This window comes from Sceloporus undulatus, chromosome 1 (assembly GCF_019175285.1).
Source record: "Sceloporus undulatus isolate JIND9_A2432 ecotype Alabama chromosome 1, SceUnd_v1.1, whole genome shotgun sequence".
Lineage (NCBI taxonomy): Eukaryota > Metazoa > Chordata > Lepidosauria > Squamata > Phrynosomatidae > Sceloporus > Sceloporus undulatus.
In genome coordinates, this window is record NC_056522.1 from 94,273,577 (window position 1) to 94,298,982 (window position 25,406).

General features: G+C 41.1%; 1 protein-coding gene across 1 annotated transcript in view; it reads right to left on the reverse strand.

Moving 5' to 3' along the window:
• Positions 1-13,000, reverse strand: part of PDE7B (phosphodiesterase 7B) — a 264,361-nt gene extending 251,361 nt beyond the window's left edge. Inside the window, exon 1 of the mRNA XM_042445797.1 lies at positions 12,821-13,000. Coding sequence (XP_042301731.1) covers positions 12,821-12,904 — 84 coding nt within the window. The 5' untranslated portion in view covers positions 12,905-13,000. The remainder of the gene's footprint in view (positions 1-12,820) is intronic.
• Between the last annotated feature and the right edge of the window lie 12,406 nt (positions 13,001-25,406).

A 25,406-nucleotide genomic window follows, 5' to 3' on the forward strand; every position in this document is an offset into this window, starting at 1 on the left:
ACTAAAGAGCAACAGAAACAAAACTGAGAAACAACCTCCTTTAGTCTTAAGTGGCATTTGGTGGAGTTTATTCAGCTGCTGCCAATGAAGTTATTGTTTTACTCTCCTCTAAACAGGGACAGAAGCTTTGTAACTTCTGAAAATGTTTTCTTTTTTTAAGGACAGAGTTCATCTTTGGTGTGGTGTGTTTCTGATCCAAAAAGAGAGAGCAGAGAACAGCAAATCCTTCTCACTACAAACAAAATGTGCTACTTCAGTGCTCCCAGTAATTTCCATAGACTTGCTTAAATTGTTCAAAGTGTTAGAGGTACAGCAGATGCCAAGGCAATTCAAGTTGGAATTCTGCTTACAGTAGATGCATGTATTTTGACTGAACAAATTTAATGCTCTTGAAAGAGTGCTGGCAGTTTGGCATATGGAAAGAAAGTGCACTCTCACCTCCCCACCTCTCTCTGATCAGCTTCCCACCCACAGTGTTGCAGTGGGACTCCCCTCATCCTGATCCGTGACACTTTCTGATATTCCACTCTTGGAAAACTGCTTGCTTGAGCCACCTCTTGAGAAAAACCAGCCAAAGAAATCTGGAAACTTTGGTGTCTTTGAGCAATACAGTCCTGATGGCTCAGCAGTATTTCCTTGCCATGATGTGCATGTATGTCAGAGTGTATATGCTCATGAACTCTTCCTGAAAGTATCCATCTCATACTTACCTTCTCTACACTTCCTATGAATTTGCTCTGCTTTAAGTTGCCACCTCTTAACCAGCCTATTATATCTTTAAATTATATCTTTAAAGGAGCAGACTTTAAAAATATTTTTAAAATATTTTTTAAAATGTGAGTGCCTTTCTTTCACCTACTTCAAACAAAACTGAACTGTAGAGAACTGAGCAGTCTTGGAGCTGAACCCAGCAGGGATGGAACAGGCATTTGAAGGCTACAGCAGATTTTTGTGGTGGAATAAATTCCAGGATTAAATTATAATTTCATTCATTTATAGCCAACTTTTTTCCAATAATGGGACAGTAGGTGGCTTGAAAATTATTAAAATAAGTATAGGTCAAAAACCACAAACACTCATAAACTCATAATTTAAATAATAAATTAAAACCATTTAAAGATCATTAAAAGACAATGTTTTGACAATTTATAGAAAAAAAATTAATACCCTATAACAGACAATTCTTGACTGAACAGGGAAGTTTTCACTTGCTGTTGGGAGGAAAGCAATAATGGAGTTACCCTTACCTCCTTAAGGAAGAAGTCCCAATGTTTGGCAGCAACTACAAATGAGCCCAAGAAGGTGGTGACATAGAGAGAAGAGCTTCTCCAGAAGATCTTAGATCACAAACAGATTCAGGTTTAAACAGAGACAAGCATCCAAAGGAAGGGAAGTGAGATTGGGCAGACAAAGGGGTAATGGTTTACACTTTGAACAAAGGGCTAGTCTACACATAAGTGTATTCTGTGAATTGATGTGGATTTTTGCACATTCACACAAACGCTTAATTGTTTTCATTTTTCTGTGGCAAATTTGTATCTGTTTGCCCTCCCTGTTGAAAATGTGCAGGGATGGAAAATCATGTGAAGCAAACAGATGGCCAGACCTTGCAGATACTCATTGACACTCCAGTAAAAGTCACGAATCCTTTTTCAGCAGAGTTTATGGATTCCCCCAACCCAAAAAGCCCTGAATTCCACCAAAGTGCATGTGACCAGATCACAGTCTGTTCAATTCAAATGATGAGTATTTTAATCATGTAGACAAGCCCTATGACTTGAGACTAGGGTTCAAATTTCTTCTCAGCCATGGAAACCCACTGTGACTTTTGGCAAGTCACACTCTCTCAGAAGGCAAGGATAAATCCCCTCTGAAGGTTTAATGATTTTATCTGTGAGCCACCTTGGGCCCCTCCAAAGTGAAAGGCAGGATATAAAGGAAATAAAATAAATAAATAAATAAATAACACAGCTTGCCAAGAAAACTCCATGATTGAGGTACCTTAGAGTCACCATAAGTTGGAAGTGACTTGAAGGTACACAGCAGCAGCAGCAGCAGCAACAACAACAAGGGGACTAAGGTACTGAAGAAAATGGAGCACTGGCTACGGTCTACCAAGAAAATACTGAGAGTCATGAAGGACGAATGGGCTACCTGTGCCAGCATGGATATGTATAGCTGTGTTGTGGTGCATGAAGACACCACATGTTTCTGATTTGAATCTCTGCTTCTCAGTAGAGGCTGGTGGCCTCCATGTAAATGGGGTGGTGAATCTGCTCTGGGTTTCAGTATGAACTTACAAGGTGATGAACCCTTTTCTCCAAAATGGGTGTACTGCCATGGATATCTCCTTTCAAGTTCAACTAATACCCAGACAGATTCACCAAACCACTTACATGGGAGCCACCCACTGCCACTACAATCCTCCTCCCACTTTCCCCCTTTTTTCCCTGCTTACTTCAGTTGCTGCAAACTGATTTCAAAGTGCAATGGTAGTTTGCACTCATCTCAGCAGGGGGAAAAGGAGTGCAGGGATCAGTATCTTGCCCTTTTCAGTAGGCTCAGAGAAAAGCAAACTGCTGCAGACTATCCTAGTTTGTGAGTTCTTTCTCACTAATAATATATACCATCCTGACCACATTCAGATGCTCCTTGGACACATGTGTTATGGGTTCAGCTTTGAAATGATAGATGATATACACTCACTCTTCACTTAGTAAAATGGAAACTTTCACATCCCCTAATGTTAAAATGAGTTTTTGCCAAACAAATGATAGGAAAGACTCACCACTGAAATTTTGAAATAATTTCACAGAAAGATTTAAGGTTATTTGCTGTAATAAAAAAAAAGAAGATGGAAAAAAGAGGCCTTCATAACTCTGTCCGATCTTCTTCTTCTGTTTAAATTGCTGTAGCTCGGGATTTTGCTATCTGATGTCTCCTAGAGAAGATTTGTTATACCAAATTTCAGAGTGACAGAAAGGAACATAACAATTTTCCAAGAAACAGATTAGAATGTTCATGCTTAAAATGGTAAAATAGTAGAATCTTTCCCCACCTTAACTACAGAGTTTTGATTGTGGCTTTATAAGCAGACAGTGGGAAAAAAAAGAGGGACAGCTTCTGCTCTGTGCTGGTTTAGTTCCGATTTGTTTTCAGTCTTGTGGTTCTTAAATGTTATTTTAACATTTATTAAGCTTTCTTAAGCTTAATGTGTATATCTGTCTGTTCATAGCTGATCATTAAAAAAAAGACATTGAAAATTTCAGCTTTTCAAAAGCTAGCACCTTGAAAAGGATGGAAATAAGTACAAATACAAATCACAGGAAAACAGGACATTCTCCGTGCTCTATACTTGTCTAAATAAAAGCAGAATAAGCAGTAGGAGACAGGGCTGGATTCATGCATTGATTTCAGTTTGTGTTGGCACTTGCTGCATGAAGTGCAATATTTGTTCCAGTTTTGTCTCACAGCAGTCAGTTGCAAGAATCACAGATGAAGAAAACAGACTTGATCTGAATGTTTGAAAACCTCTGAACTAAGATGTTAATGCCTCATTCACATCCACCCAAAGCCCCAGTGTCCTCAGGGACCCTGTCTCTGAGCAGCTACCTGATCTAGCCAAGTTGGGTATTTATGTCCTTCTCCACCTCCACCACCATCATTAGATCCATGATGTTTCTTCTAGCAAAGTTGCCTGGTCAAGGCTTTTCCAAATTCTGAGTGTTTTAGGGACCTAATGTCATAGAGGGTGGGCCCCAGGTAATATCAGTAAACATAATACATAATGCATCAGACACTGGCACAAAATATGCCATTTAAATAAAAATAGCAAATCTATAAATTAAGGAAATTGTATATCTATGCACGTTTTTTCAAGGCTCCTTCTAGCCTTGAGGCTTGGAAAAGATGGGCCATTTCCTAAGATACAGTAATGCTTCTCTTCACCCTTGGATAAGATTTTCAAATCTCTTTATCAAAGGATTCTGCATTCACAGATTCAACCATCCAGTGCTTGAAAATACCCCCCAACCCCCCCCCTCAAAAACCAAATCTTGATTTTGCCATTTTATATAAAGGGTGGCATTTTACTTCCGCTTTCATATATAATGGGACTTGAGTATCTATGGATTTTGGTATCCATGGAGGGTGTGTTGTCCTGGAACCAAACTCCAGCAGATGCCAAGAGCCCCCTGTATCTTCAGGAAAATACATGATAACTGTTTCTATTACAATATTAGATTGCATTTTATGAACATCTAGATATTACATCTAGACTCTTCCTAAATTTATCTGTTACTTTTAAATAAAGAAGCTGTAACTCCCTTTTTGTGTTGTTCCTCCATTTATCCTCCTACATTTTAACAATTATTTCCAGCTGACATTCCAGGTTTGTCACTGGAAAAAGTTTACATTGGCGGGTTACAAACCGCCACTTGGGACATCCTCAGGACGTCCCAATTTTAAAAAGGGGCGTCTCTTCCAGACTCCCCTATTCCTGTTACGGACTCTGTCCGTAACAAATGGCGGCAGCCGTTCCACACAGCTGTCGCCATCTTGACGTAACGGACGCTGTGCGTCCGCACATCATGCGGCGCTAATGACGTCATGAGTGCGCCATTGGCCTCGCGGCATCATTAGCGCGCCGCCAGAAGAAGCTCCATTTTGGAGCTTCTTTTTTGCTCCGTAAGGGAGCCACGCAGTTTGGCTGCGGCGGCTCCCTCGCGGAGCAAAGAGCAGTGCTGGGAGACCGCCGCAAAGCGGCGGTTTGTAACACCTCCCAGTGATCCTCAGGACAGTCGGGGATTTAAAATAATTAGATGGATCAATGTCAAATACAGCATCCTTCATGATACCTATGTTATATAAGTAAAGTCAACATAATAAAACAGTGGAAAAGAAGATCTCTAGCAGAAGGAAAAGAAATGAAGAATGAAGCCACCAGAAAAAAGGGGGGAGGGAGGGAGGGGAGAAATATAAGAAGAAGAAAAGACACAAAGTAGTTGTGGCAGAATTGTTCATCCTCCCACCACCAATCACATTTTTAATCCTTTTTAAAAATCAGTATGCTGTAACTTCCCATTCATTTTGGCCAACAATGTGCTGGTTCCAAATCATCTCTTAAAGAATTAAAACATCATTTTATTCACAGGCTTCCCACAGTCAATTATCCTTAACACTGACAGACTTCAAACACATCCCTGTTTTTGCAAATGCTGCAGAAGAAGCCAAGTGTCTACTTATTTATATTATGTGAAGAGTGGGCTGTTATCAGGCAACTGGGTGCAATTCATTGTTTCCCTATATGAGTGATGGCAAGCTTCCTTCCTGGTTCCTTATATTTAAACTCTGATTAACATACATTTAATGAGAACACTATGCAGTCAAAAAGAGGAAATAAAGAGGCCTGATGGTCCTCTTTGGATGGGGAAAGGATGACAAAAAGCATGGCAACCATTTGGAGATAGGAAAATACCAGTGAATGCTCCACATCCAGTGTGCCTCCCAAGAATTAATTGTACAACACAGTACTGAAAGTCTGAAGGGTTGGGGAGGCTAAAAGGTACTTCAAACATTTAGTAGCCAACACACTGTTGGATACAGGAATGGGGGTGAGCACTATCTACTAGTGGAGGCAACACTAGTAGAAACCAGTTTGTTTATCTGAAGCCCATGCTGTGATTTTTGCAGTGATTCTTCCCCCTTTTTTTGAACAAACCACCTCATCTGCAACTTTGCAGAGGCCATGTCTATATAATGGTGACAACTGGTTTCTATGTTATGAGGCTATGAATATGCTCTGCATTTCAGTCTGAACTGTTAAGCAGCTAGAAAGTACACCTCCAACACTTTGAGGACCTCCCCACAATATTTAAATTTTAGGGGGTGAAAAATCGCCTAATAAAAACTCAAGCCACTGCAAACTGGATTTTACAACATGGTGATTTCCTTCTTGATCCCCAGAAACCATAACAAACATTTTTTTAAAAAAATCTTCAAAAAGTTTGATTTCCAGTCAGAGATAAAACAGGAAAGGGCATGATTTCCCTTCTGATTTGTCAGAGATACACTGTTTCACCTGCTGGGGAGATTGGCACCTGCCCTCCATAAGTACAAGATCTAGTTCCTTAATAGCTCATCTGGTACCTCTAGCAGCTTTTTGGAAACTCTTGTCTCCATCTCTGAGATCATGTCTGCCTGTTACCACCACTGGACATCTTATGCTGACCTCAGAAGTGAGTGACCTCACCAGTGCAGATGGCCTCTACAGTGCGGGACTGGATTACTTTTAAAAATATGTTTTAGGTATGTTATACCCCAGTTCTGGTGTGGAACATGCCAGATGTCATCGGGACTGTTCTCATCAGAAACAAGGTTTGGGACGTGCATCATCCAAACAGGATGATGCCAGAACAGGAGCTTTTAGCCTGTGCAGACAAGGTCTGGAATAAAGCTCAATGACAAAATTGACTGCATGTAATAATAATTCTCCAACTTGCAGTTCACCAGTTTATCTGTCTTTAGTCTTCTTGTTGGGTGTAGTTCACCCAAGAACAGAAATTGGGAATAAATCCTTGCTACTTGTTTTTCTTCTACTGTACATCAGCTAGCATACTGCACATAGGTTATTCCTGATATAAGAGCACTTCTATTAATGTAACTATTACTCTTGTAGAAATGTATAAAAATGATTATTATGAGAAGGCTCTTGACTACTAAACATTGCTTGTTGACTATACCAAACCTTGTCTATTGACTGCTGGCAAATATCTCTACTTTGGATGTTTGTGGACAAGCATGCATCTGGTGGCAATCTGCTAGTGACATACATATGTGTAAGTGTGGCCAGTGGCATCACTAGAGGTGGCATCAATTGCTGCAGTAACTCATAATGTCACCCGTCCCCATTGACCTCATCCTATCCCACACCATACAGAATCTTTAGTCATGTTTTTTGTACTAATGCTACTCATTAATCATACTTCCTGCATATCACTGAATGCTATGGTAACAGTTGTGACATAAACAATTAGAGAAATATAAATTACACCTTTAAATTACAATATCATATGCACAGCCTCAGGATATTTATATATGCATCATTTCATGTGGTTGAAATGAAAATTTGGTAAAAGGCGATGTTTTTAAAGAAATTTTTAAAAGACTAATTTTTTTTAAAAAAAAAATCGGGACCAATCCTTGCTCCTTCCACTGAGCCTCACCTGCCTCACTCCATCTCTTCAGCATTTTAATGGGATACAGGCAAATGGCACCAACCATTTCTGCCCAAAAGCAGATTTTTGGGGATCAGTGCTGTTACCCTCCTTAGGATGTCACCTGATGTGGTCCGCACCCCCTACACCTCCAAGTGATGCCACTGAGTGTGGCATGCTTGTTTGCTTGCTTGCTTGCTTATTTATTTATTTATTTATTTATTTCTATCTATCCCATCTTTCTCCCCAAAGAGACCCAAGGTGGCTCACAGATAAAATCTAAAAACATATTACAATAAATGCACACATGTGTCTCTGGCTGGACTGGGTAGGGGAGGGCTAAACTCTAGACCTTTTCAAGCCACGGGAAAAGGGTGGCAGTGATCACTGCTGCTGATTAAATCTGGGGAGTGTGAGGGGGGCTAATTCAGACTATGCTGATGCAGCTGGTCTAGGCTTTGGGTGGAAGGAAAAGAGGATTGCAGGCTGTACAGGCAGCCCATAAAGGGCGGCTGTATGCTGCCCCTGGAAGCACTGGGTTGGGGTTGTGGCAACCATATGCCTCACTCTCAACCTGGTGCAAAAAGAACCCGCAAATGGTGGGTTCTTTTTCCGCCCCAGAAAGGGTGTGATAGGCTCAGCAGTGCGGCATTATGACACACCTTTGGTGCTGCATTGTGTAGATGCAGCGCCACTGTGGCATCATGATGGCATGCACTGTGTAAATGGGCATGCACCAAAATTGCACCATGGGGGTGGGATCATGGCATCGAGCTTGTGGATGCTACGCTGTGACCTCGGCCACAGACTGGCCTTTTGGGCCGGTCTATACAGGCCCATACACCCAGTGGGGCTCCTCCACCTGGTGTGGTGTGGGTAGGGGCAGAGATTCCAGGGATGAGGCTTCTGGGGTGGTGCACACTCTTTCTCCCAGGAAGCTGAGGAAAAGGATGGGACAGTTGAGGGGGCGCAAGCATGGATAGGATAGGACTGCTCCAGGGGGAGAATGCCACAGATGGGGCAGCACGGGGGGGGCAGTTTCATAAATAGTACATCACTGGGGGAAGATCTGACCAGGTGTCACCCCTCTTCTGGGATGTCACTCAGTGCGGACCGCACCATCTTAGTGATGCCACTGCGTAGTCCATCTATGAGTACACCCTGCTTCTTCCCTCTTCCAAGCTGAGACCAAGGCCCCATTCCCACTGGGCTATAAAGCGAATCAAGTATTGGATTATAATCATTCCCATTTGAACTCGCGTTCAATCCTACTTTGATCGATTTCTCCAGCGAAAACCCGAATCAGTGGTGGATAACCCGGGTTATCCTGACTGCACTTTTCCCGCAGTTTTTTGGCAGCTGCCATGTCGGATCCGGGGCGAACTAATGGGAACGACAGGGTGTCTGAATTGGTATTTTAGGAGGGGAGGAGCAATGTTCAAGGGGATGTCCCGGGGGTGTCACCCGCTTTGTTCTCTTTCCTGCATTCCCAGTCCCATTTCCCCTCATTTGCGTAGCCTTTCCCTTGGTAGAGTGGGAAACAGAGCAAGGCAATTATGTGTGTAGACAATTTTTTTTTTAAAAAAATAAGCTTTCAATCACCTAGGCACTCTGTTGGGTGTCTGAACATTGTAAATTGCTCCATTGGCCTCCCTGCATGACGCCTCCCTGCCACCCCCACCCCCACCCCCACTCCACATAGATTTATGCGTGAGGAGACCCACTGCACACCCTTTTTATAACTATTATTTCTTCTTTTTAGTTTTTCAGTTTTTGCTGAGCGCATCAGCACTCCAATGTCTGGGCTGCAATCACAATGATGCCTAGCCACCCAAGTGCTCAGGCGCTTTAGCGATCCATTGACCACACACACACAAACCCCAGAAAAACAGGTTTGAAAGACACAAATGGGATGGGGAACAAAAATAGCCCACGTCAAAATGCATCGAAGCAACTGATGTCACTGTGGCTTCTAATCACCTAAGTGCTTGATTGACAGCTTAAAAAAAAGGGGGGGGGGGAAACACGGTTCCAGACAGGCAATGGGAACGGTTCCAGACAGGCAATCTCCCCTTCCCAGGAGTTAGCAGCAGTGGCAGCCCTTCCTGTGGCTTGTCAGCTTCTGGGCAGAAGAAATGGATTTTTGTCAGTGGAGTATTATGCTCCACCTGCTTGATGTAGGATCTTGGCCATTGTCTGGAATGTTCCCCAGTAGTTTAGCATCTAAAAACAATATATTATCCTTTCTCTTCCTTCATATTGGGATGGGTGGAAAGCTTAGACCAAATAATTGATCCTCTACATCAGTGATTTCCAAACTTTGGTCCTGCAGGTGTTTTGAACTTCAACTCCCAGAAGACCCTGCCAGTTTGACCAGCAATCAGGAATTCTGGAAGCTTAAGTCCAAAACATCTGGAGGACAAAAGTTTGAGAATCACAGCTCTGCATCTTTTCTTTTCTGCTTACAGCTTATCTATTGCCCTATTTATACCATGTGATACCACAACCATAGCGTAATGTGGTATGCATACATCACATAAACAGATGATAAGGATGGCTCTATTGAGAATGTACATTGGGAACGAACAATCTGTGCCCAAGGGCCACATGTGACATGCCCATGTGGCCCTCAACCCAATTTCAAAAGCCCTCTGTGAATGGTCAGTTCAGGCTTATGCAAACAGCAACATGGCCTCTCCCACGCAACTCATTAGTTGGGGAGGAAAGGGGAAAAAGAGAAGGAGAGAAAAAAGAGAGAGGCAGAGAGAGAAGGAGGAGAAAAAGAGGAGTGTGAAAAAAGGAGAGGGAAGAGGTGTGGGCTTGCTTATTTTTGGTTTTGGCCCCATCTACCATTTGCCCCTATCTAACCTCCTATAGGCCTGTGGCCCCTGAGAGGTTACCCTAGATAGAAAAATGTTGCCTAGCCCAATGCACATAGAGTGATTTGTTCACAGAGATAATGTTGATTTGAGAAGGGACAAATTCCTCTCCCAAGTTGCACAAAAGTACGAGATCTTATATTAAGATTCATAGCTCAATGCACCATCATAGAACAATGTGTTCATTTAGAGAAGCCCCTGGGTAGATTCTAGGTAGAACCTTTCTACAAAACTAACATGGATCCTACTTTACTGTTGTTTTCTAAGATCAGCAGCTGCAAACATTTGATGCCAGATTAGCTAAAACTATATAAATCAAAAAATGAAATGCAAGAATGTGCTACTGCTAAGTGAAGAACAAGTAAAAATAGTCTTGTTTTCCCAGATACGATGCAACAAGTAAGTCTGAAATATTCAAGATGAAATATTTATATCTCATCTCTCCCTATGTAGAGTGAATAATATTGTCTTTCAGCATCCTGAAATCATTACTGTAACCCAAAACACAGCAGATTATGCAAGCTGAATTCAGTTCAGCATTTTAAATTAGGGAAAGGTACCAATCCCACCTGATCTTGGAAGCTAAGCAGAATCAGTCCTAGTTAGTACTTGGATGGGAGACAGCCAACAAATGCCAAGTGCTTTGGCTATATTTCAGATGAAAGAATTCGCAAAGCCACTTCTGAATATTCCTTGCCTATGAACCTCATAGGGTCACCACAAATCAACAGGTGACTTGAAGGCATGGGCATGCATGCACACGCACGTACACATGCACACGCACACACAGGCAAAGTTTGGGCTAGAGGATAAAATAATTCTGTGTCATACTATGCCTGCACCTGAGAAGCACACACAAACAATAGACTGGTCAAAACTGGTTAGAAGAATTCTGACTTCTCAGAACATTTTCCAAATGTATTAAGATGATATGAATATTTTTAAAGTGGAAGTCAAATCCAGTTTAGGAAAACACCATCTCTTCCCATGAAAATCTGCACATATTCTGCAGTCTTCTTTAGATCTTCCCAGACTCTGTTGTATGCTTTGCCACCAAGACAGCCTATACTGGTGGAAACATACAGCAGATCTTTCTCTGTGGCAGCACCTCAACTGTAGTATTCCTTCTCTAGGGCAGCCAGACTGGTTTCCACTTAATTTACAGTTTGTGAGATGGTGATGGTATTCTATTTGGCTTTTAATAATGTTGATATGGCCTTGATTTTGCTATGTTTTCAATAATAGCTTGGTTGTTATTTCAATATATTTTAAAATATGTTTTTTGTCCTGGGGTCTTTTTAGGTCAGGAAGACAGGTGATAAATATTTTCATAAATAAAATAAACATGTAAACATATTCCTCTCTGGTCTACTTTTCATCTGGAGCACCTCAGCACTCTCATATTTTCTTTCTCTCCACAACGTATTTTGATTTTGCTCTTGAGAGCTCACTCACATAGTGACCCCGACTGACTTCCTTTTCTGCACAGAGCAAAGGCAGGATAATTAGTCAAAAACTGGGAAATGACTTGACTGGCAGAGTTCCTTTCCTACTTTGACCCAAATGTTCATTTCTTTTGACTAGATCTGCAAGGTAATTTCTATTCCGGCAAAGGAAGAGCATACTGCCTCGACGTACATAGACAATATGAGGTAAATCGTTGAAACATTTGCAGAATATAATTTAGAAGTCTGATCCTTTCAAAAATTAGCACCCCAGAGAGAAAATCTACCACGACCACCAACCACTGTAGAGATGCAATAATATATGAAATAACAGACAATTCCTTGTGCCAAAAATCAGCCACCTGAGGCATTTGCCTTTGCCTCCTAACGTCTCATATTTGGGTTACAGCCCCCCCCCCATTAATGTAAAAAGCAAAGCATCTAATGATGTAGACACAGAAGTACTGAAAGTGCTAAGGCTTACCTGCGATGTGGACAACATGGAAAGTCTTTCTTGAGTTCCTCTGACCTTGATGAAAAGTCCTCTCAGAGATAACATTTATATTGTAACCAGATGTCTTCAAACCCAGTCCTACCAGCCATATTTACTTGAAAGTGAAAGCTCACTGGTTTCAAGAGACTAATTCCAAGCCAATGCTACTGGCATTTCAGATTTAAGCACAGCCCTTGGACAGGGACCTGAGAGAACGATCTGGGAACCTCCATCTACGAAACCCATTTCCTACTGGTGTGCACAATTGGGATGCGTCTACAGATGTTACCCTCTGCAAACCGTTTGCCAAAAGACTCCCCTCCTCTTCTTTTTGGCTAATGCTTTTTCTGTGATAAATAACTACAATAATGGCTGAAGCCTGGCATGAACTGTTAAATCTTCTTCGTCTGAGCCTAAACACCAATAACATTACTAGTTTTACATGCAAGTATATTTGCAACTCCATATTTCAGTTTGGAGCCAGGGAATGGGAAGGAGGGGAAAGAAGGAAGGTTATAGCCACATTGTGGTCCAGCTGCAAATAGTGAACTGCCACTAGGTAATGATTCATATACTTCCACTTTATAAGTTCTAATTGTGAAATTCACAATATTTTTTATCCTCTTAGAATAATACAAACAAAATTTGCACTGGAAAGTGATATGATGGAGTTGGATAAATAGCTGCTTATAAATCCTCCCTCCTTTCACCCCCGCACCACCACTGACATATATCAGGAAATAATAGCTGTTCCATAGGTAACAAACTTAACATTTGCCATTTCCATACCTTTTCCCTCACACACGCCAGCTCTATCCAGACTGAGGCCTTAGAAAGATATGCTGTAACAAGCAGCCGTTTTTGGAGGCACATGCCTGTAGCAGCACTGTTCTGACATTTGCTAAGCACCAGAGTCCCTCAAGTGACTGGGAGCGAAGCCATTGACGTCACTGAACAATAGGCAAAATATTTCCTCCTCCTCCATAGCCCTGAACTGTAAACACCAAGCCTGCACACAGCAGGCAGAACATTTGGGGAGAGGTGGGAGAAAGAGAATGTGTGAGAAGCTCTTGTGCGATGTGGCTTGAAAATTAGCAGCAGCAGCTGCTGCACAACCAGCTTTCTTGTCTCCTCTTTTGGTGTGTGTGTGTGTGTGTGTGTGTGTGTGTGTTTGCGCATTTTACAATGTTAGGCTTGAAGGGATTGTGGGTTGCCTTGAATTCAGAGCACAAAGTAGTGGGAGCCTGAGAGGGAGAAACCTGACTACATAATATCTCTCCCACCCGAAAGAATATTTCCCTCTGCCCGCATAGGCTGAATGTACAGTCCCAGATTTTGTTCCCGTTTTTTTGTTCCTGTTCTTTCCAACTTTATACTAGGTTAAAATAAACCAACCTGGGAAGATGGTCTAAAAAGTCTCTGATTGTACTGGGAGCTGACAGAAAATATTCTGGGAGAAAATAAAATGTGCATAGAGTCCCAAAATAAAATCAGAAAGAACAAAATCTGGGACTTTCTGGTCTTTTTGACCTGTCTGGATGCACAAAGAGCTCCCACTTGCTAAACCCCATTAGGGCTTGTATTTACATGTGGGATATCCAAGTCTTTGTTAAGTATGGATATAATTTGCAGTGCATTCATTTAAATTCTTGCTATTACAATCTACAATTTATAATTTGCCTGTATATATATATGTATACATATTTTTCCAGGCACCATACTAGGTCCAAGAGGACCAACAACTTGCTTACTGTGACTGGATGTCCCTACATATTATATGATATACCTTACAAGGCTGTAATATTAGGTACTTATACATTATGTGTTTTTAATTACATGGTCTTCTCTATTGTTTATACTTTCTTGTTATGTGACCGATATCTATTTTATCTTTACAGTTGTCCATGACCACTGATGAAGACACATAGTCGAAATGTGTTTGGTCTCTGATTGTTTACTTTGCAATTGTAATGGGCGTACTGTGCTATTCCTTTTAATTTTTTATTGAGAAGTGCAAAAGAATTACCTGCCATTGTACTGGCATTTTGTATGTTTGACCTCCTTATGTTCTGTTACATTGTATGGGATTTGCAGTTTTCAAGCCTAGTACTGACTGGCAACACTAGCCTTGTGTTTGTTAGGGCATGGCTTACAGGCCAGCACAAGCCTGTTTGTTTATAGGATTGCATATATTTTATGCTTTTTGTTTCCTTTTAGCATCCCATTGCAACACATTGTTTTAATAAAATTACTGTGGCACATTACAGACCGCCCGTTTGGGGCGGCCTGTAACCGGCCCTTTCCCCGCCAGATTGGGGCCTCAGCTGCCACAACGGCAGCCTCTGAGGCCCCAATCCGCCACTTTCCAGGCCGCGGGGAAGCTGCAAAAGGCCGCTTCCCTGCGGCCTGGAAAGGGGTGTCCTTGGGGCTTCAAGCCCCAAGGACACCCAGCGGAGGCGGGGAGGAGGAGAAAGGGGCCGCTTGGCCCCTTTCTCCTTTGCGTTGCTGGCGCAGCCATGTAAAGGCTGTGCCCAGAGATGCAAAGCTGGAAGGAGCTTTGAAACGGAGCTCCTTCTGGGGCTGCAGAAAGGGTGCCCTAGGCGCCCTCGCACGGCCCCACTACGTCACAACTGCACCACCCCATTTAGAGGTGGCGCAGTCGTGACGTAGTCATGCCGGCGCCCATGTGCATAGGGCGCCGCCATTTTGTACGGACTGGGTCCGTACTAGGGTTAGGGACGTCAAGAAGTGACACCCCTTCCTAACCCTAGTACGGACCCAGTCCGTACTTTTATGCCCATTTGTAACGGGTCAGTGTTTCCTATTTTCATCCCCCCTAGACTTTTTGTCCACACACTTGGATGCACACAGCCACAAATATTCCTGGAGGGAATGGTCTTCTTATTCAGCCACTGGGTACAAAAAAGGTGTGGTGACCGTTGGAGCAGATGAACAAAAGAAGAATGAGCAGGATAGGAAGGAAAGGAGTTAGTACTGAAAAAGAAGGGAAGGGTCTCTCCTCAAAAGGTGTTTGGCAAGTGAAATGGGGCTTGCTCAATCCTATGAAAACTTTTGGTGCCCTTTCATATCATTAATCATAGGAAGAGCTTTGAAAAGTTACTCTTTGGGGCATGGGTTGCCAGATCTCAGAGCCCAGCCTTGCACCTCCAATTTTCATGTGTTATCTCCAGGCAGCACATGTGGGTGCAGATTCTCCCCATTTTGAGGGGCTCTGTTCCAGTCACGAGGAAAGAACTGGGTGCAAATCTCCAGCTCAACTATGAAAGCAGTAGCTTGCTATTGTTTCCAGGGGTAAATTGATTTGTTGCTGCAACTTTCAAAGACTCTCCGGGGACTTTATGTATTTACATCTTTTTCCTTCCAGTCATTGTAACATCAGAGCTCACCCTCCACTCCGCTCTGCATCTATGTTGGGACTAGAAGCAAATAGGATACATTAAATATTTATTACCCTGCCTCCCCTAAGAAAGAAGGAATAATACAACATTTCACCTTGATCTGAAAAAGCTCCCTTAGCTAAATTTTATGTCTTAATTTCCAAACAGGAAAATATGTTCTGTCCTGGCGGGGAGGGGGTTATACAAGCTGAAATCAACTGTGGTTGGTAGTTAATGCATAATGCCTGATGATAACATGGGCTATTCTTAGGCCTTGGGTTTTTGCCCAGAAATCTCAAGACCTAGGGGAACCCTATAAGTTACCGCTTTCACATTCTTCAAAATAGTATGGCCCAGTTAAGCCAGCTGGAGGATTCTGGGAATTGTAATCAAAAAGTAACCTTTCCAAGTTCTGATCATGAGGTGTTGGTGATACAATCCCAGGCCAATGAGACCAATTTGCAGGAGTTCTGCTAATGTTCAGCGGAATAATTTTAGACACAATGGGACAATTCACACTACACAGTTATAGTGCTATATTCCACTTTTAATGCCATGGCAACAGCTTATGGAATCCTGTGGCTTGTCATTTTCTTGAGGGACACTAAGAATACACAGCCAGAAGGCTGAACTGGTGCCTCACCAAACTGCTAATCCCAGGATTCCACAGGATGCAGGCATGACAGTTAAGAAGGAGTCATAGCAATGTAATTGTGTAGTATGAATGGACCCAGCTGGTTTGGATCAGCTGGTGATTTTCACTCTGGCCATTTTGAATGGAAGAAAGTAGGGACTACACTCACTCATCTATTTCTTTGAAAAAGAGATTTAACACCATGCAGCTTTACGCTCTTTCTTCCCTCTTGCCTCTCCTCCCAACAAAACAGGGAAGAGAAATTGTGGTCCTCCAGGAACCGTTGAAGTCCAGTTTCAATCAGCCTTAGCCAGCCTGGCCATTGGTGATATATGATAGGAGTTGCATTCCCATATCCACCAATTGTCCTCTGTCATCACAATTTTTCAGCTGTTTTAAAAATGTCTCAGTTTCTCCTCCTCCCACCTAGCTCCTTTTTCCTCAGGAGGGAGAAAGGAGAGGAGGGGACACATCTTGCTCTTCTCAGTGGGCTCAGGCAGAAGCAGGTTACTGCAGCATCTCTTAGCATATGTATTCTTCCTTTTGTCATCTTGATTGCTCTCTGATGTTGCTTGTCCACATATGTCCAGTTTTCATCAGTGAAATATTGGAGGGTATATATTCCATCAGTGTCTGGAGGGCTGAGGGTTTCCCAACCCTTGTTTTACAGGACACATTCTTAAGCAAAGTGAAATAAAAAGAATTAGTTATTTTGAACATTGTTAGAATGAAACAGAAAGTGGACAAGAGCCCTATTATTGTATATATTTATTTATATTTTGCCTCCCCCCCCTCCAGTTTGGGACTCAATGCAGCTTACATCACTTAGAACGACAGTAGTTTAAAATTTACAGAATACAAAAATTAAAAAGCCATTAAACCATCATAAAATTTAAACCAGTTAAATGTAATAATAAATGCCATTCTGGTCAGTATAAGTTTTTTCCTTTAATTTTCTGAGCTAATATATACGACTGCATCAGTGTCACACACAGTCCAAATCTTCGCTTTACTTTTATTATACCAAGTCAGTTCCTTGGGATAGACTCAGAATTGTGTTTGTTCTAGGTAGAGATGGGAATTGTGCAGCCTAAGGGCCAATGGGATGTCCAAGGCTCTATTTGTAAACCCCAAACCCCTTCTAACTGCTTCCCCATTTATAAAAAATGAGAACTGCTAATTCCAAAACAGAGAGATTGTGTGGCATAGTGATTTGAGGCTTGGACTAGGACTCTGGAGACCATGGTTTGAATCTTGCTTAGCCATGGAAACTCACTGGGTGACCTTGGGCAAGTCACACCCTCTCAGCCTTAAATGAAGGCAAAGGCAACCCCCCTCTGAACAAATCTTGCCAGGAAAACCTCATCATATGGTTGCCTTACTTAACATGTGCTGAAAGCCTGCAGGAGAAGCTGCTCTCTCCTAGCCTTGCAAAACACAGGTCAGATGTTGTCATGTGTGTTTGAGGTGGCACTTAGTTCTTCCCCTATCAGAAGTGGTCACTTATTGAAGTGGAAGAGTGAAGAAGTCATATTTTTAAGGGTCTGTGGAAGGTCAGAGATTAAAATTGACCCCAGATCAACTGAGATTCCCATCCCAATTCTAGATTATTTCATATACATATCTTGGTAATTTCTTCCAGCCGCCAACACTGTGCCTTTTCCTAAGTGGCTTAGAGGAACATTTAGCTGGGACAACTTGATGAGACATTTTAACTATTCTTTTAGAGGAAAACTTTAAAAGTACTACAACAGATCCCCAAAAGATGGCCAAAAAAAAAAAAATGCATACAGTCATACCCTGTATTATTCAATGGCAGTGACATCTACACAGACATGTCAGCACATCTGAGTGTACATGCTGCCATTGAATAATATGAGGCATGGTGATTTGTGCCCACTGATATGGAGGACCCACTGTACTAGGATAAGACTGTAATAAGAATGAGACTGAGACCAATAGGAGATGGAAGATAATCAAAGAGCTCATAAGTCTTGTCTGATTTCTGGATGATGCAGCAAAAGTCAGGATTTGACAAAAAGGGATTGTAATTTCTAGATTAGTTCAAATAGCTATATATTTCACAATTTAAATATTTTGTTAATTTGTAGCTACATTAGTTGTTTCACGGTCACTACAGTATATACATCTGAAATTAAGTAGTTAATAGTAATTTTGTAAAACAGTTCATAGATGAACTCTAAAATTAACCACATTGGGGTTTTCAACCCATGGGATTGTGTTTTAATACTCCAAAGAAAATATTTGAATTAAAATTTATGGTAATTAACTGCAGTTATCATTTTGTTCCAGTTTATGAAAGGGTAATCTTCATTCTCCAGTTTTTTTTTAAAAAAAAAACAACTAAAATGGTTACATTTAATTAAAATACATCAGAATACTCCAAGTTACTGAATTGTTATGCAAAACCTCAGCTCCTCTTGTTTACCTCCTAGTTGCCTCAATATCCACAACAGAACACAAGGCAGCAGAATGAAGCACAGAATGCACAAGCACTTGAACCATGTGATATTCCTCTTCCATTCTTTTGTGAGGCCATATCCCTGCAACAAGAAAAATAACTAAAAACTTGTGGTTGTACTGCAGAAGAAGAGACATTATCCCTTTTAACAATACAGTCCTACTGTAACTCATTTATGACTCAGTCCCTGCAAAAAGAAATTGACTCCCAGTAACTCGTTATTTATAATGGAGTACTTCGAAGTCCAGGAAAATATTCACTTTTAAGAGATTCACCAAGCTTAGAGCATGTCACTCCCTATAATCAATATAATTTGTTTTTTAAACCTCTTCCAGTCTTGCAGTCCAGTATGGTTTTGCAAACTGTAAAAGCAGCTACAGCTAGCAGCCATTATAATCTACAATATGACAAAATTGGACAGCACTATTTGCTCTTAAAGCCTCAGCTTTGGAAACTGTATTTTGTTAAATGGAGTAGAAGCTGCAATTTTTCGCCTTTAACCAGCTCTTGTCTGCCAGAAAAATTAAAGGCAGAGCCAAAAACCCAGGAGTTGTCTTAGCTGTCCAAACCAAAATGCAAGCCACATCATTAGATTATACACACAGGAGGATAAAATAGTCCAGTGGTGGTGAATAAAATGTCATTGTGACTTTGAGAAAACAATGCTCAAATATCTGCTTTTCCTCATGCATGAACAGACAACCATGTACTTACTCTCTTTAAGGCAATGAAATAGAAAGGCATTAAAAACATATTTTAAAATTTAATTGGATTGCTTTCAACTAATAAAACAAGTTTATGGAAGGTAATTATTTTTGAATTGTGGAAAAATCTCCAAAATTAGGGTATTAGGAATGAGCAAAAAAGATCCCAAAAGAGTCTTTGAACAGGAAACAACAATGCAAAGCTATGCATCTGCAGAGTGCACAGAATGAGAGGAGGAGTGCAGCTTACAGGTGAAATATGGCTCCTAAAGTCATTTTTAGGTCTCCTAATATGTTATTCCCATAATATAATTGTAATAATAATATATAAAATAGGATATATTTCAATTATTTTAATAATAATAATAAATTGTTTATTTATATGTTATTTATCTATAATAATAGGTCTCTCTCTCTCTCTCTCTCTCTCTCTCTCGCTCTGTGTGTGTGTGTGTGTGTGTGTGTGTGTGAGAGAGAGAGAGAGAGAGAGAGAGAGAAGGAGAGAGAGAGAGATAGAGCCACCAGGATCCTCAGTAGTGGAAGGAATGAGCTGTCTCAAGAGAGAGGGCCTTAAGGCATGGTTGGGCAACTATGGTGGGGGTCAATTTTCATTCCACACAGAGGTATGCTGTATTGCTCATTAAGCTGATTTTCATGCAAGTAAATTTAAAAAGGGCATGGATGCTGTATAACACTGCTCCAGGCAGTAATGGAGGCCATTTCATGGGTAATATTGCCTCTGTAATTTGGGGTTGGAGACTTAGAGGCCCAAGAAACGGGACACCAAAAAGGCATTCAGGGCCACATGCAGCATTCTGCAGGCTGAACATTGGCCACCCCTGCTTTAAAATACTTATAGATGGTTCTGAGTAGGGCTATGGAGTACAGTCATGCCCCCCTACCCACAGATTCTGCGTCCACGGATTTGACCATCCACAGCTTGAAAATATTTTAAAATTATTCCAAAAGGCAAACCTTGATGTTGCTATTTTATATTGAGGTACACCATTTTACCATGTTATTGTATATAATAGGACTTAAGCATCCACAGGTTTTGGTATCCACAGGGTGTTGTGGAATTAAACCTCAGCAGATACCAAGCACACACAGTACCAAACTCCTGTTCTGAAATTCAAAATAATTTATTATGGCAAATAGCCAGCAGAACCCAAGCTAGAAACCCCCATCATTCCTGGTCCTTTGATTGCTGGAACACAGGTTCTACTATGCAACCCAGCTGCCTGGTGAGTTGTGCATGTATGTTTCTGTACATATGTAAGCCAGCTTAAATGTATTCAGCATTAACCTGAGCTATGCCTATGGTGTCCATGGTGTCTCCTGTTTCCTGCCTCTCTTATTTTTCCTAACATCAGATATCTTACACAAAGTATCTCAGAGGTTGTCCACATGGGATAGTGTCTTTCTAGTCTCCCCTTTCCTGCCATTTTTCCTGCCTTAAGAATCTCAGCAGCAATGCCTTTGTTTTTAGTTCTTCTGAAAATTTATTTCCTGATACAGATTCCTACTGTTGACCTTCTAAAAAGAAAAGGCAACTTCGTGTCAAACATGGGCACCTTTCTGGACCCAGAGATAATAGGCCCTTGGATCCATCTTAAAATAATGAAAATGAAATAAAAGCCAATCCGAGAGTCAGTGTTTGTAATGGTTTGAATGCTAGACTGTGACTGGGGACCAGGATTCAAATCCCTACTTGGCCATGGAAACCCACTGGGCAAGACTTTGGGCAAGTGACACTCTCTCATCCTCAGAGGAAGGCAAATGCAACTCCCCTTTGAACAAGTCTTAGGCCAAGAGAACTCCATTCACTTTAGGATTCCATAAACTGGAAATAAGTTGAAGGGATACAGCAACAACAACAAAACCCAAACCTCTTCACAGATGGAAGGTAGTCTGAACTCTGCAAATGTAAATACTGATTATTTCATCCTTGCAATTGAGGTGAATAATTTCCAGTTTCCTTCTCACCACAGAGGAAACAAATATTTCTACACCTGATTTTTGCACTTCCCCAGGTATAGATAAAACATTCACCACAGAAATACTTGGGGGAGGGAGAAAAGGGTTGCATTTTCTTTTTTTCCTTAACTTATTTTTTACTACATAGTACATAATACAAATTATACAATCCACATTTCATAATATACTTTTCTCCCCTCTCCCCTCTCCCCCCTCCCAAAAAACAGCATTGAGGGAAATACATTCCAATCAAATTAACAATCATTATCGGAGATGTGGAAAATATCATTAATTATATTTTTTACTTCTTCGTACCCCATTTTATCTTCCACTTTCTTAATCACAATTTTCCATTTATCTTTCCATGATTCTTTATTACTTTCCCCAATATATTTAAGTCTTCTTTCCCTAAGGAAATCAAATAATATGTATCCCTTTATATATTTAAACAAACAAGACATATTCCAATTTGATTTGTTTTTCCATCCATAAGCAATCACTGTACGAGCAGCTTTTAGAAATTGTTTTATTACATATCTTTGATTACTATTTAATCTTAATTCCCCTAAATTGAAAGTTAGACAATTTTCTTTGCTTAACTGTATCTCTATCCCTATTATTATATTTATCTGTTTCTTAACCTCTGTCCAAAATTCTTGAACAAATGGGCCACCACGTATGTATTGTATGTAAAGTCCCTTAGCTCCACATCCATGCCAGCATTTTGATTGAAATTAATCATTTATAAATGCTAATTGATGTGGCGTCCTGTACCATTTTCCAATCATTTTTATTTGTTGTTCTTTTACGTTTGTGTTTTCAATATTAACAATTTCTTGTAGCCAAATTTTAATTTTGTCTGTATCAATCAATAAGTTTTTCCCCCAGTTCATTCTGAGTCCCTTTGCCATTCTAAATTGGGTTCTTTTTGCATCGCGCTTGCAATGCCCAAGTGCACAAATGGCGCACTGGTGACATTGCAAGCACGATGGGACATGTGGACGCTATACGTCTGTCGCGTCAAAATGACGGCACCTGTGTGTACAGGGCGCCGCCATTTTGACGCCCCCGTCACGTGCTAGGGGTGAGGCCGGTATGGATGGTGCATCCTCGGCCAACCCCTAGCACATGACGGGGGCGGCGCAAAGGCCCATCTAAATCGGTCCTGAGTTTCTCAATTGTTAGGAAACCTATTTTTCAATGAGGAAACAAAAAACTGAATATTCTTTTCTTCCCTACTGAAAAGGTATTTATTATATAGTGTCACTATAAGCAACATAAAGCATTTTAAAAGTGTTTGTGGATGCAGCACTTCCAACACTAATTTGGCAACCCTGACTGGCTTCAGCTATAAAAGGGCAGAAGATGCCTCTAGCTGTGAGTGGTGCAAGAAGTAGACCCTGGTCTTCCTTCTGGCCCATTTCCACTTGCCTGGGAAGTTGGCATCCAGAATGACTGCAGTTACAAAACTCTTGCTGTTGAAGGGGCTTAGAGACCATGAGGGTGGGAGCTTCTCTAGGGGTTGTGGATGGAGCAACATTTTCAATGAAATGCATTTTTGTTGCTACTTTAACTTCTCCCTCCTTTTTTTTATATAAAAAAATAGATCTTGGTGTGCAAATTATTTGTGGATTCTTTAATCTCTTTGTATTTTATTATTATGCAAAGTTTATCCTACAACTGATTATTTAAATCCTGAGTTGTTGTTGAATCATCTAGAAATCTTACTGTTTCATATTATGTAATTTCTTTCTGATGTTATTGTAAGCCACTTGGAGCAGCTATGGAAAAGTGGCATACAAATAAGCATGGTGCTGATGCTGATGAAACCAAACATAGGCATAATTCTGAGTAACTTTTGATTCCTCAAGCAGGAATCAAATTCTAAACTTTGTAGAATCCTCATTCCAAGTGAAGCTATGTTGTTGTCGTCATCATGTGTCTTCAAATCATTTCCAACTTACAGTGATCCTAAGGCAAACCTATCACAGGGTTTTCTTGGCAAGATTGGTTCAGAGGTGGTTTGCCAAAAATATACCTGCTGAATAGCTGAAACTCCTGCAATTTTGAAAGGAAAAAAAAAAAAGCTTAGTGAGGAGAGGAGGTAGAAAAGCAAGGGGTTCAAATCAGACAATCTAAAACACTTGGGGTACAGGTTGTGCACCCCTGATTACACATGAAAAAGCTATGAACAGTCAACTTTCTGTTTCTCATCTACAAAGCTTCAGAGTGAGAGATCAGTGGTGTGTTTGTGTCCATGCATGTGCACATGCTAGTGAAGCTTCCCATGACTCAATTCATTTGCATAATGAGGTAATGAATACTTTTGCTAGTCATCAATAAAGAAAGAAAGCAGGAGCCTTAGCCATATAAAACAGTGCTAACTATGAGACAGAAGCTATTAGGTAATTATTGGACACCTCTTTCTATATTCCTTGCACTATAGATCTTACCAGGAATGCACACCATCTATGTTTTTTTGGAGGAGACCCTATTTATGAAGCAGTGTTCAGAATCAGAATAAAGTTTGTTACACACTATCAGTCCCAGGGATCCAATCTTTTATATTTATATGCATTTATAAGGAGATACCCACACTGCTTCTTGTCATAAACCAATTCAGTTTTAAGAATCCTTGTTACATGGATTGATGCCTGTGGTTAATATAAAAAAGAGGTAAACAGAGTAAAGTGGCTTTATTTTATTTTATTTTTGGTATAATGACAGTAAAGAAAATATTTTGTAAGAAATTTCAGCTCATCACTAAGAAGAACATGCCTCCCCTCTCAAGTTGCAGCTAAATGGTGGATATATTGGGTTGAAATCTACATGGGACACAGGATCACATGCACTTCCTTCTGTTATGGGAAACTGGAAAATTCCTCTGCCTATCTTTTCTTAAAGCTTCAGCTTTCATACTTTTCTTTCATCTTGCATAATGAAAGTGATGACTCTCAGATGTTGTTCCAACATGCATGGATGACAATATGCACACAGTCACAGAAATTGTCCAACACAATGCACAAAACATATGACTGGTTTTCAGGACTGGGTTAAACAGATGTTTGTTAACTTCTCTGTCCATAACACATGAAACTGATTAGACGAAAACAATTTAGAGAGTACTTTGCTGCCAATTATTTTGCTACTAGCTGTCATCTTTCTATTCAGCAGTTGCATCATACAATTTTCTTCAGTGTCACATATTTCCTGTTCTTCCTCTTCATGACATGTTCTTCTGTTAGTGTTTTGTTCATAAACATGAAATATTGTGCTGCATTATCAATAGTTGTAAGACTCTGGATCAGAACATTTAAATGAAGAAAATAACAGCTTCTGTTCTTTAACTGATTTTGATTTCATATGGAACCTGATGACTCTTAGCCTGCTGCATACTCTGCTTATTGTGTTAGTTGCAGAGTTTAGAACAGTTACTTTTTTTAAAAAAATTTCAAATCCCTGAATAAATTCTCACTGGGGATTCTTTGAATTGTGCAATTCAGAAAACAACCCTTCCAAGATTTGGTGGCTACAAGAAAGTCATAGAGGGGAGTAATGTCATAGAACCATAAAGGTGGAAAATATCTCAGTCCCTTGACAGTTCAGAGAACCATACCTAAAGCATCCCTGAGAGATCACCATCCAACCTCTGCTTAAAAACCTTCAAGGAAGTAAAATTTCACCGTCTTCTAAAGTAGTCCATTTCATTATCCAACAGCTGCCAGCAGTGGTGTCGCTAAGGCTGGTATCAGCTGGAGCATGGGGGGGCTGCCTTGCCCTCCTCCCCAACCACCAGCCCAGCTGCCCAGACCACTGGTGGGGGGTGCTGGCATGCTGAGGCACCTGGAGAACCACTCTCTGGCAAGGCATTCAGGATCTGGCCCAACTGCAGCCACACCAGACCCTGAAGGCCTTGGCACCCCACCCAGTGGAAAGACCTTCAGGGTCTGCCCCCCCAGCAGCTGCTGCTGCTGCGGGGGAAAGTGTTGTGGCCTCTGGAAGACCCATTTAGGGTCTGATGTGGCTGCTGGGTGAGCAGGAAAGCACACTTTTTTGCTCATCCAGTAGCTTTGCCAGTCCCTCTGGGTGTACTGCCCCACTGTGTGACACCTCTCTCTGGGGTGTCACTTGATGTGGTCTGAACCCCCTACACTTCCCTAGACAGCCCACTGGCTGCCAG